The 13,598-nt window shown below is 42.4% G+C and overlaps 1 protein-coding gene across 2 annotated transcripts in view; it reads right to left on the reverse strand.

Annotated features, from left to right (window-relative positions):
* The window catches only part of grin2aa (glutamate receptor, ionotropic, N-methyl D-aspartate 2A, a), a 138,579-nt gene that overhangs the window by 121,873 nt on the left and 3,108 nt on the right, over window positions 1-13,598 (reverse strand). Inside the window, exon 2 of one of the 2 annotated variants that reach the window (XM_067477885.1) lies at window positions 8,060-8,542. In XM_067477885.1, the coding sequence (XP_067333986.1) occupies window positions 8,060-8,539 (480 nt within the window). In that variant the 5' untranslated portion in view covers window positions 8,540-8,542. Of the gene's footprint in view, window positions 1-8,059; window positions 8,549-13,598 lie in introns of those variants that run through there. The other variant, XM_067477884.1, reaches the window with a different exon arrangement.

Below are 13,598 nucleotides of genomic sequence, written 5' to 3' on the forward strand. Positions count from 1 at the left end.
ATGTCACTCTCACTGCCTGCATCGCTCCGTTCCCTGTCTTTTAGCACAGCTCACTGCCCCCAACATGGTGCAGTGCTGGACTAGTCTACACCACGCTAAAGCTAAAGGAGAAACTACGGCCCATTTTTAATGGAACTGTGTTGCTACGCTAGAGAAGCTCCACTCAGGATGCAGGGAGCAGGCGAGGAAAGCAAGCCAGCCCTTCTCTAAAGTGATTGTGCTTGTTCACTGCAGTCACTGCAGAGTAATCTGGCAACAGCTTTTGTGCATGAATGTGTGGTGCTGTATGTATAGTTGGCGGCGTATTTCTGTGCATGTATGTGCACTCGTTTAACTCGGAAATAGATGGAGTAAAAAGGAAACAAATGGAGGAAAAAAGTGGAAAGAGCAGTGGCATTAAAGGAGGCAGAGCTACATCAAACACACACAACGAACTCAAACCTAAAGAAAACGGACAAGCCTTTGTTAAGTAATCTGTGTGTGCACGAGTGTGTGCGTGTACAAAGAAAGAGGACGGACGGTCAGATACAGCTGTTGCCAACTCTTTTGGACACGGCCTCGATACAAGGAGAAATCTCTCGCTACAATCTTCAAACACTTAACAACAGATGAGATGGAAAGAGAGAGAGAGAGAGAGAGAGAGAGAGGAGGACAGATAGACTTCCAAGATTAGGTGAGAAATGCAGATGAGAGGAGGAGATAGGGATAGAAAAAGAAAGCTATACAGAGGAATACGCAAAGAATAAACAGAATCACTGCACTTTAGAAGCTCAGGTTTTATAACCCCCACAACTAAAAGGCCACTGTCACTTATTCATTTACAATACAAATACAGTAAATTAAGTATTCGTCTCTTAATGTTGAACCTTTAAGACAGTCGTTTGTTATTTCTGTAGCACCTCTCCACAATATGATAGCTAAAAGATATTTTAACAGTGTTATTGTGAAACAATCCCTTCCAGATTCTACTTTCCTATGCAACCGAACTGCATTTCCCCCCAAAAAATCATGATTACAAATATGTAGGAAATATAATCGCGAAACCAACTGCGTTCCGGTGTTATTTTTTTTTTATGACTAAAGCTCTACATATATTAACAGGAAGCAAGCTGCAAGATATTGGCTGAGGTGAATGGCAGACTGATGATGTGCAAGACACCACAGACCAGGAGTTTGACTCCAGACTCTTATGTGTGTGTTCAGTTTAGGTAAGAAAAGCGCTTTGGTTAGGGTTAGGACACATGCAGTCAACTTTTTTTAACCATTAAAATTGAGTTAGGTGATGCAGACAAATGGATGTTGTCCTGCAATAATGGATATTTTGGCAGATTAAAGTGCAATGTTTATCGAAAATGGAACAATCTGGGTGGAATTACATTCCTAGTTAAACGCACCTGTATTTATTGTGTAGTTCATCTGTTGCATCGTCTCTCTCGTGGCAGAGGACCTAATTCAATAAACGCTCCTATGGGTCATTTAGGATAAAGGACTTCTTCAAACTAGCAGGAAAATCGTAATTAACTATCCACCCAAACTGTCAATCTGTGCCAGTCTTTATTATGATGGATGAACTCAGTAGAGAGATGTCTTTTTGTTCACGCACAGTAAATAAGCCATCAGGTCAACATCTCCAGGAGCAAAGTTTGTTGATATTTATCCACGTGCATCTGAGGAACATGAGTGACAGCAGGTGATAATAAAACCGTCTGAAGAAGCAACCTCCCACTCCTGTCTCTGTCTCTCTAGCTCCACTGTAACTGTGATTGACACGTCCTCCTGAAATATGCTGCTAGTTAATAAGTAGCTGTCGCTCATAATTGAGCAGTTTGCAGTGTGTACAGCGAATTAAGATCCACGGAGGTTCTGCATCTTAAAAACTGCGTGTAGACAATTTAATCAGACAGTTTCAGCATTTAGAAAATGAGGAAATGTGTCTTTGAAGGCTTCAGCGATGTGGGAGTTTGTTAAATTTATACTCACACTGATGTAATTGCCTCATGACACAAAGATGAAGAATGAAAAGACGTTTACAGCCAGCAATCGTATGCATGGGTTATATGTATATTAGTCAGAATTAAGCTGAAATGACAAAATTCTCTCTACTCCAAAGTTGTAATAGCTGTGTTATTCTCTATTTGCCTCTTCAGTCTTTCGGTCGCCGAGCTTGTTATATTTATTGTAGAGTATTGCTGTCGGCTTATGGTGGCTGACAAGAGTTGAGTCAAGCAGATCAGAAATTCAATTTACTGCTGACACACTTGGGTTAATCAAGGCAAGACAGAAAGAAAAAAAAAAAAGATGGACCCACCCAGAAATGCAAGCTCGGACACGCACACACATACACACGTTTATATTAATGTATTAGTCTAACCGTCGGTCATACACAAGCCAAACAGAGGATTAGTCTGATTATGGTGAGCCGGTTGTTTGTTTATCCCTATACCGATACCACAGAGTGACAACACACACACACAGGGACCGAGCATTATTAGAGCATCTATCACAGCGGGAGCAGCTTCAGAAAAAAAAAAAAAGTGTGATTCACTCGGCGGAACATATGTAACAAAGAGGACTAAAGTAGTCAAAAAAGTCTTAAGGAGATTAGGGAGCAAAGTAAATGCCGACATGAGTGCAACATTAAATCAATTCACATTCCAGTTTAGCTGTCACATATTTCAGTGTTAGTGCTTCCGTCCCAACTCTTTATCAACTCAGTTAGGAGTGGAAAAGATGTTCTGGATACTATGGCTCATAACGCTTATGTGCACCATCCCTGGGCGACCAGCGCAGCGGATTTTATCACCCTGACATTGACCTTTTTTGCGAGCTCCTGTGTGATCGTGTAATATGCAACTCTATGAATTTAGGCTACAACCTCTGTGTAAACTATGGCTCCTCCTGAAGGTGAAGCCGTCCTGGGAGACAGTGAGAAGGGGCGATAGACGCTGAGAGAAAGAGAAGAAGAGCAACGGAGCCGAGAGAGAGGAAAGAGAAGGATCGTAAGGAACTGAGAATTAGTCCAGGAGGAAGCAGCAGAGTGAGCTCATCGGCCCAGTAAAGCTCCAACTATGCAGCACTTCCACAAACTTTCTACACTTTGTAAAAGATGCCATCGGGGAAAGACTGAAGAAGAAGATGAAGAAAGGATAATATAACTCACAGAAAGCGCTAACAGCTCTATTTCTTCTGGTCCAACATATTCATTCAAATTGATTCCCTTTGACAAGTGAGAGGCCATTTCTCATCTGCAAGACGCCAGCATCCAGCTATTAGAGTACACACACTATCTGACACACAGTAGCCGTGCACACACCAATGCACAGTGGGGTTTCATACTTCTAGTGACATAAAGGTGATTTTATACACACCAACAATACAAAACAGGAAGCGCTAACAAGTTAAGTGTTACCATGGGAATCTCACTGAGGACAGTCTCACCAAGGTAATGGGATTTCTGATAACACCCCAGTGATGTCATTATCGCAGCCTGGGCCCACACATAAGGACACACAGCCAATTACAGGCACGCAAACACAAATTGCCTTAGCAGGCATGGTATTGATGAAGTGCACACACATGCACAGTATCGAAGCACGTGCACACTTGTGTACTTAAATATTGTCTGCAGTAAGGTGTGTGACAGTGCAGCGGGCTCTGTGTTTTAGCAGGTTGAAGATGCTGTAATTAAATGACAGTGTGATTTAAAATGAACAAAAACCACCAACTCAGCACAGTAAATGCACAAGCCTCATAAATGATATGACACAATTCTGTTTCTGTCCACTGTGTCTCCCACTATCCCTCATTTCTGCTCCGATTTGCTGTTTGACACAAGCGAGCAGCAACACACACACACATCAGAGTGTCTCTGATGTGTGTGTGTGTGCGCGCGTGACTGAAACTGCCTGAGGGGAGACAGCAACAGGGATGGATGAATAATGTCCTTTGATCACAATAATAACACACACACACACACACACACACACACACATTTGCATTTGCTACATTAATGCTGGCAGTTACATTGAGTATATGCAGTTAGTATAAACATTTTTTGCAGTCGCCACAGTCATTAAATATGTACACACAGGCTACAAACAGTGCAGCCCTGGAATTATCTATCGATATGCACATCAGAAAGCATCATCATGGGACCCATTGACAAATGTCACCATTATGAATCAATAAATTACATAAATACATTTTAGCATGTCTGTAGTTTGTGCGTCACGGCTTAATTAGTGACATGGAAACACTGACTAACTGATCGAGGGAAGTCCCAGTTACAGTACCGGGTGGCCAGGCCACCCCCCCGTACGGGAGACTGCGAGGTCACAGATCTCAGGCACATATTGTTATTGTAGATTGAATGCAGTGTGGAGTCTTTAGTGGGTTTGTTGATATTGATGGTCAAAATGTTCAAATGCCTCAGCCTGAATCCAAACCACTGGTTTCCACGTGATCGAGTCGTGCCCCAAATTATCTGTCAGCGGAGAATAACTGTTATTGATCATTTTGCTATGGTTAAAGCACTTCTGGCAGCTAGAAGCGGCGTAAAAAGAACAGTCACCTTTGGTAAAGAGCAGCAGAGTCGACAGGATGTGGGCAGCAAACAAGAGCAGCAGTTTGGTTCCCGTGTCAAACTGATGGCAACTGTTGTGAGTTTGGAAGCCTGAATCTTACCAATTGCTTTTTGTGCCTAAACCTGGCGTGCTCTGTGTTTATTACTGTAACTCGGACTTTGAAGGTCTTTAATGGTCTGGTAACCAACGAAGAAGTGGATAGGAGTCCTACTACACTATATCTATATTTCCGATAACTGATTATCACTCCGTGCTCCTCCCAGCGAACCAAAACTCACTAGAATATACATTTTTACTACTGATTGTAAATCTGTGCAATTCCATGAACTTTAGTGCAATTGTTTGTTTGATGATTGTATAATTATTTGTACTGTACGATTGTAAAATTGTTCTTATTTGTATTGTTGACTTTCTTTTTTTGTTTGCATGGACCTTTTGTTTTTTCGTTTTGTGCATCCTATCTTGGGCATGAAAACACTTGAAGCCAGTGTTAAACTTCTGAGAAATATTAAAGAGCATCACGATACTTTCTGATTCTTTGAACACTTTGTGCTATTCAAAAGCAAAGCCTTTCTTTTTCTTCAAAAAGCAAAACAGATAGAAATCTCCCTTTGCTGCTGTTGCCATGTTTGATACAAAAAAACCATGATTAAATCCATGAGACGTGCTCCAGAAAAACAGGTGGGAACATCTGCGGCAGCAAAAGATTTCAGGCAGATTATACTGGATGTGCCCATAGGCAGCTCTGAGTGAGTAAAGAAAGACACCGACTGAACCGTTTCCGACCGCGGAGAAACGTGAGAATTCACCATGAGAATTACAGGAAGCCAGTCAACAAGGCCGGCCAGACAACCTCCCACACAGTAAAACTGGTTAAGGGATTGATAAGTACAAGCTTTAAATGTTAGTGCAAGGGAGCAAAGAGAGCAGAGAGCACCCAGTTTAAATACAGCATGGGATTTCCTTAATAGTTGTTCAATAATGGATTCTTTGCAGTGCACGAAACCCAAGTGATTCATTATTATTCTTCAACAAAAGGCTCAGAGATGTTTCTGTTATTTTTTTTTTTTTAAATACTTTATTGATCTCCAAGAGAAAAAAGACACGGCGATACTCATCCAACTTGATAGATAAGCGGACTGGTTTAAGAGACAATGCAAGGTAAAAAAAAAAAAAAAAAAGAAAAGCAGAAAGTGAAGAGAAAGAGGAAATGTGGCAGCAACAGCTTTGACTGGAAGTCACTGGCACCAAGAGATTTAGCCACCGAGTGGGAACACGCACAAACAAGTATATTCAGTAAAGTACATATACTCGGGGAAATTTCACACATCTATGCGCACAAGTGCGAAGGTGTAGTCGTGAATAGACAAATGCACAGAGGGTCTTGCAAGGCGTAATCATTGGAGGCGAGCGTCTCCTTATATTTCACACGAGGATTAGGAGCAAAATCTGCGTGGAACAGGTGGTCGACTGCACCTTAACCTATAGAGGGTGAGGAGTGAACCTTATGTGAGGGGTAAAGGGTCTGTCAGTTTTACAAGAACACACAGCGGAGGCGACGCACACGAGGGACCCTCAGTCCTTGTTTTAGAAGAAAAAAAAGAAAGAAGAACACTGCAGCACTAACAACGCAGATACTGTGAAGGGTGCATGTCACAGCCATTGTGCTGCCAACGTGGAACCTGTGCCTGAGGTCAGGACCTTTAGTTATATCATTAATTGTGCAGTCGAATGTTCAGACAATTTGGTTAAAGCCATCAGCATTGGGCTGCAAACGGCTGGTTTCATTTTTCAGTATTTTGAGTGATAACCTCCACATCCATCTTTTCTCTCTGCACATTTGACTGGATTTAAGTGGATGAACCTTTGAGACATTGTAATGTCACCATCACTATCGTGTGTCATAAATTACACTACTGTCTTTGAATTTGCCATGCGTGCACTCACTGGCGATGGAGAAACAACACGCTCATCTAACTCACTGCCTTAGGAAATATTCTGCAAGTCCACGTTTCCACAGCCTGAAGAGTCTCACAGTTTGTGTGTGCAGACAGCGAGACAGTTGAAAGCCAGCAGACACAGGCAGAGCAGATGTGAGGCAGGACGTAAAAACGCGTCTGTCAAAAGCCAAGACCTGTGCAAAGTGGTGCATTGAGCACTTTAATGTTCATTATTTTCTCACCCGTTCCTGCAGAGGAAACGCTCCTGCAGTCGGGGAGCTGAATGGCTGCTGCTGAAGTGACACTTGCCGCGAAATAAGTGCCACTCGGGACATTCACCTATGATAAAGCTGCAGGATTATTCCTGACCCCTTCCTTTCTCTGCTTTCTCCCTCCGCCTCGTCTATTCCAGCTCGCATCCCCTCCCTCACTCGCCCCCCTTCCTGTCCTTCCCCTCGTCTGCCACTTTTCAAAAGGCGCTACATATACCTTCTACAGAATCAATAAGCCATTACTGCGGTATCTTTAAAACGTTCACGTATTCACTGCTAGCAGCCTCAAGCACCTGCTGCATCGCACGTTAGATTGTGGGCCACGTGATCGGATTTGGTGGCAAATCTAGCAGGTCGCTTCGAGAAAAAGGATTCTGTTCTTCCAGGGCAACTGGAGCTAAAGTAAAAGGCTTAGAGAATATTTTTGAAGACTGACAGAGACTAGTGCTATGAATATATAAAGAGGAAACACATCAATTATCATGACCGTAGTTTTGCTGATTCACAATAATTATTCTGAAGCACTGTACCATAATTTATTTGACAATGACAAATTGATGTTTCTGAACGCTTTGTGCCACATCTTTAAGGGTAGTCTGGCGAACACTTCTTTGATCTCCTGGGCAAGTACCACACGTCAGAATATCCCCACTGTGATTTCGATGAAAACCAGGAGCTAAGTGCTCATCTATTCCCATTCACTGCAGAAATTGATTGGCAGACAAGGGGCACGAGGGGACCAATCAGGACTCTTGCACCTTGTTGGAGGGAATCCCGCACAATGAATGGAGGTGTCCCAGATTATTGCTCAGTGCACCACGCGGCTACTAAAACGCCCACTCCTTCCATTTTCGCTCCTCTCTCTCCTCTCTGCATCGTTTTTTGTTTTTTTCTCAGCTTTGCCTTCTGTTCTTCACCTAATTTTCAAACACCTCTCTGCAGATACTCATCCCCCTACACCCTTTTCTTACTCCACGTCTCCTCTCTCGGCCATTCGCTGTGCCGGTTAGTCCATGAGTTTTATGTGAGCTGATACTTTGAAGGTGAAGCTAAAAGGCAAGGCTCAGTTTGGTAAAATGATTGTACAGTGTTACATTTTGGCAGTGGCAACAGTCACATATATAAAAGCTTAAGCAGGTGAGTGTGTGCTTGGTGTCGGTTTAGAGGGAGGAACTTCACGTCACCCTCAACGTCCATGTATATATATTTTCACTCTTTCCTCAACAACATGCAACTCTCCATTCAAACAAACTTTCTTCCATACCTTATCAGCCATGATCATGGACGACCCCCCATGGATGCCCAGGATGGGTATGAGCGTCTGTGAGGAAATAAAATCCAAAATCTGGGCAATGGCCTCCTGGTCGGTGCCATCCCCAAACACCACGCCATGGATCTTAGTCCCGGACATCAGGTCACACATGTGAGTGATGATGCTTTTTGGGTCCGTCTCGTTGACCAGCAGCGTTACCACGTTGACGTCAATGGGGTCCTCCTTGCTCCACAGCGCCCGAATGTCCCGGTCTGAGATGTAGCGCGTGCGTCCCAAGATCACGGCGATGTTCAGAACGGGCACTTTCTCCGAGGCACCACCAGTTCGTTGCTTTTGAGCCGCTGCGGGATCCACGAGCAGGGTCATCGCCACCAGGAGAGCCAAGGAGAGCAGTACACAATGACTGCAACTCCTTCTACTCCTCCTCTTACTTCTTTTGCTGCTGAGGAACATACTGCCAAACCACTTCATCCCCTGCATGGAAAGAGGGTGAGGGGAAAACAGAGCAGATGAAGACAGATCCAAAGGAAGGAAGGGAAATGGGAGAGAGAAGTGTGGAAGGTTGATGGCAGAGAAAAAAAAATATATAAATTGTTAATGCACAGCCCACACTATCAGGTAGCACCTTTATTTTATTCCAGTTCTCCTCAGTAACGTTATTAAACACTTAAACCTCGTGGGGAGGGAGATGGCCTTGAGATGATGTTGCGGAGGGGTGAGAGAAAGAGAAGATGACTAACAAGTATATACTTTACGGTCACGACTGTTAGAATCAGATGATTCAGGAGCAAGCTGTACTGTTGGGAAGAGGAAGTGTAATATCTTAACACTCCACTTTCAGCAGCCGTGGACGCACAACTGTGCTAAACAATCACCTCCTGTACATCTCGATTACACTGATATAGCCATTTTATGATGTGCAGGACAATACTTATTATGTGCGTTTGCTGCCATTTATCATGGTAACATATATGATAAACTGCACTGGCTTTCGCCCGCCTACTTTCCCCGTGCTCAACTGTAGAGGTTTGGATTAAATATCTCCACAACTATCGAGCTTGTTAACACTGAACCAAGATGCTGAACACAGAACGGTTAGCACTGTCATAAGGTCTGGAGGGGTGTGTTTTACTCTTTACTCTTCATACAGCTCGAAGTCATGTGTAGCCTATTGTAATACGGACTTTTTTTAATTAAATGCTTAATAGATGTCCTCGGAGCCATCGTTGCTCTAGTGTTAACAGAAAATGAAATAAAAGGATGTGATTAATAAAAGTTTCTCCAGCCCCATGATGCTGATGCTGCTTGGAAGCTTTTCTTCACCTGTATTTGTTAAATGTTTGAGTCAACAGAGCAGTGACACAGACGCAGTTCAGGTTGTATGCCAAGCGGTACAATAGGTACGAGGGTGTAGGCTTCCGAACGTGCAGGTATGAAGTTGACAGTGGCGATCAAAACAGAATCAAAATCAAAACAAGGCAAAAATCATCATCTCACAGAAATCCATCTCCCTAAATGGAAATTTATATTCACTATAACCTCCTCGGAGAGAGCAGGTGTGCTGAGCGGTTCAACGTGAGCAAAATCACAAAGGCTCGAAACATCTGGTCACATCATGTGTCCATGTGCGCTGTCGCTGATTTATGGAATCCCTGACGGGACGGCATGTTTTTGCATCGGTGCGGAGCCCGTTGGAGCATGATGGATTCACAGAAGCTGTTGTGCCACGCCACTGTTGGAGGCAGGGCAGATTTAAGAGCAGGGATCATGTCTTTATGTTAGGTCAGACAGATGTGCACAGACATTTGACCGAAAACAGAAAAAAAAACAAAAAAAACATCTCTTTATGTTTACGTGTCTTGAGGAAATGTAATTTTTAGAAAAGGGCTCAAACACAAGCATTTCCTGACATTAGCACGATTACTAAAACCTGAGAAACACAGAAAGACAGTCACATGCTCCCAACCAAATAAAAAAACTGTCCCCTCATAAGCAGCCCAACTCACACAGATCAGGGACAGTTCTTCCTTCGTGCTCCTTTGTCCATTTTTCTCTCACGAAATTATTTCAAGTCACAATTCAATTGTGGTGGGAAGTTAGACCACGAGTCAAACAACAACAAACTTGTTTTTGATGCAGCTGTGGATACATGTATATGCCTGCTATATGTGTTTCAATGCTTCAGTGACAGCTCAGTTTGTCCCGTTCCTGAACATGAAATTTCAGGAATGCCTTAAGGGAATTCATCCAGAAGAAGGAACAAATGTCCCCTTGATTTCAGTGGTGAAAGGTTGAGGCTTAAAGGCCACTGTGACCTCACAAACCTTGACATTGCTGCATCTAACAAGTGCGTGTAGGGAACAAACATCCACTTTCCAATTTAATGAAATGTACCTTTTGGTAAAAGTATGCAATCTGTGGTTTCTAGTCTACTGTTAATATATAAAAAAAAAAAAAAACAACTTACTTATAAATAATGAATTTCTCATAAACTGTTCATAACTAGCCTAATCATAGTTCCTTATAAAATACTTTTTTTTAATATATTTTCATCACATTTCATTACTATTGAATCCTGCTTAGCCCAGCAAAGATAGAAAACGGTGGCTGCATTCTCTATTTGTAAGTATGATGGTAGTTTTCGATTAATTTCTGTTGCCTGGGATTTGTCATACCTTTGGATTCTGTAATGAAACTGAGGCTCCAGCGTGAGGCTCGTTTGTGAGCTGAATAATGCATGTGGGCTCACTGCGACTTCCTGTTTTTAAAACAACTGCTTTTCCCCCAACGTAAAGGATGACTTCACTGTCAACCTGCTTCCTGTTCCACTTTTGTGGAAATACATGAATATTAATGGCATTAAACGTCCTTAGGGCTGTGCGATATAACAAAAATGCCAGATCTCCACATAGTTAATTTCATATTTTTAGAACTATATGTATCACAATGCAGATTTTTTTTTATCACAATTTGAGGTTTATATTTTACTAATGTCAAAGATCAACGGCTTTCAACTTGTCCCCTTCAGGGGTCACCACAGCAGAGTGGGGCCTCACCTGGTAATTACTCAAATTTGATTATGATCTAGGTGCCAATTTTTTATTTACCATGTCACTTTCAGCTAAATCATCAGTAAAGTGGCTATACAATACGATACACATAGTGCAACGGATGCAATAAAAACTGAAACTAAAGAAAACTTGATCAAAAGTCAAAGCTTCGAATAGCATGTTACAAAACACTGCACCTTCAAAGTTGCCAGTAGCGTGTCAGCAGCTGTAGCTGTGCTCTTGGCTACGTTAACTAGTAAAAAAAAAAAAAAAAATTAAAAATGCAAGTTTGTGCTACCTTCTCATAGAGGAGCACAACATCTGTCACCTTTCCTCAGAATGGCTGTTTCTAATGCTGGTTCATTTGCTCGGGGCAAGATAAAGTCTTTCGTTTGGCCCGTGCACCTCCTTATGTTCTGTGTCACCTTTAATCTCCTCTGCGTGTCTGCATCAGCACCACGTGGAAATTCCCTGACCTCTACTGCCAAAAACAGTGTGATTTGCAACACAACATCATAGACAGATGTTTTTCTACTGTCATATGTATCCAAACATCTCTCCTCTTCTAGTTTTCAGTTTGAATAATGTCAGCATACAGCCCAAGGTTGCAGTCTTGGTTGCACCTCTCCCTCCAGATTTACTCTAGATAAAGTCATTTAACCTGAAAAACTCCTCCCGATGATGTCATCTGGAGTGGTTTTTCAGCTAGAATCAGAGGGACATCTTAATATAGAGAGGGCGGAGAGGGGTTTAATACCTTTCGTGTACATTTTCACCCCAAAGTATAAAAATAGGTGCCAAGTTACAAATTGGTAAAGTCGCCCTTTAACAACCCTTTGACCATTTAAATAAATTCCAACAGATTATATGTTTTAGCTACAAGCAGCCGGATCCCATTTAAGACCTTGTCCAAGAGAACTTTAAGCTTGTAGGCAAGCGGTGCAATCTCTTCCTGTCAGGAGCGATTCAATACAAACATTTCACTTGCAAGACTTCATTACTCTTTGTACTCTATGCACCACAGTAGAGTGTGCACTCTTTACGTACTGTACATAGAGGAAAATCTTTCCTGATTGTTATCTACACATAAAGATTGATATACAGGGCACCACATTACATCAAGACGTGCAATCTTTAAAATCTTAGACAAACACACGCCTTTTACTATAGGTGGCTAAACTGAAAGGTGCGGCAAGACCAGATTTCTAAAAAGGATCAAACTGGAACTACCGTAGTGCTTTAGAGTATTTATAGTAGCAGGTAAGCCGGAGATTTTCTTTCTGCCTGTTGAAATCTGTGCAGCGAAAGTCTTTCAACTTGGCAACATCACAGGGGGTTGTAGGTGATGACGGAGTTGGACAGAAGCTGAAAGGAAGCCGGGAAAGGAAGTACAGTATATTCAGAACGAGACATGGGAGGAAACAGAGAGACATGTGCATCTTCCAGCCACAACATTAACACTGGTGGTCTTAATAACGTCACGGAGGGTCAGCGTGGCCACTCTGAGCAGTTTGCGTCTACACAGCCCCAAAGGCAGTAAAATGTGATACACTGTGCGTAGAGGTGGTACTACACAACCTCACAACCTACACAAGTACTAGGAAGGTAAATCTGCATTTCACTTAAGGTACAAAAGAAAGAAGTACTCCACTAAGAAAAGAATGTATTTTTAAGAATACTGATTATGGGGATTATGGCAATTATGGCAAAACATGTAGAGCAATTAATAAAAAAGAAGGGTCAAAGATCACTGTTGATAAAGATGGAGCTGATTTTAAATCACTTTTTGTGCTGACAGGTGGTTAAGCCACTTTGAGGCAACAGCATTTTTTAGCTTACTGTATAGTATTTGCATAAAAACATATAAATATTACGAACAAAAAATAAAAACACAGCAGGTGGTATTAATGTTGTGGCTGATTGGTGCACAGGATGAGCATCCTCTAGCCAAATCGGATCGGGGCAGTTTGTCACAACACGAAAGCTAGCGTTTCCTGGCATCACAACAGTAAACGATGTTTGGCCGGCACATCCCTACTACTGGCGATCGTTCACACGCGCGCACACACACACACACACACACACACACACGTCCTGCTTCACACAAGGCACAAAACGTAAAACCTCTCAGTACAGTATTCCATGTCTGAAAATTGATCAGACTCCTACACACACACACACACACACACACACACACACACACACACACACACCAACAATGAAATCACTCCTTATACCGCTTTAATTTTAGTCCACACACAAAACCACATTTTAGACGCATCAGTTATTCAGCTGCATTATCTTTACATGATCTTTAATATGATTGTTTTTATAGACACTTTGTTCGTCGGTCTCCAAACATTTCCCTGTCCACCATCCTTCTACCCGTCTTCTTTCTCTCAATTAATTTCATTTCCCAGGTTAGTGCATCCTTTCATCCCTTTTTATCTTTCACTTTTGTCGTTGGCCGCAAGAAGTTG

The sequence above is a fragment of the Channa argus genome, chromosome 15, assembly GCF_033026475.1.
Source record: "Channa argus isolate prfri chromosome 15, Channa argus male v1.0, whole genome shotgun sequence".
Classification (NCBI taxonomy): domain Eukaryota; kingdom Metazoa; phylum Chordata; class Actinopteri; order Anabantiformes; family Channidae; genus Channa; species Channa argus.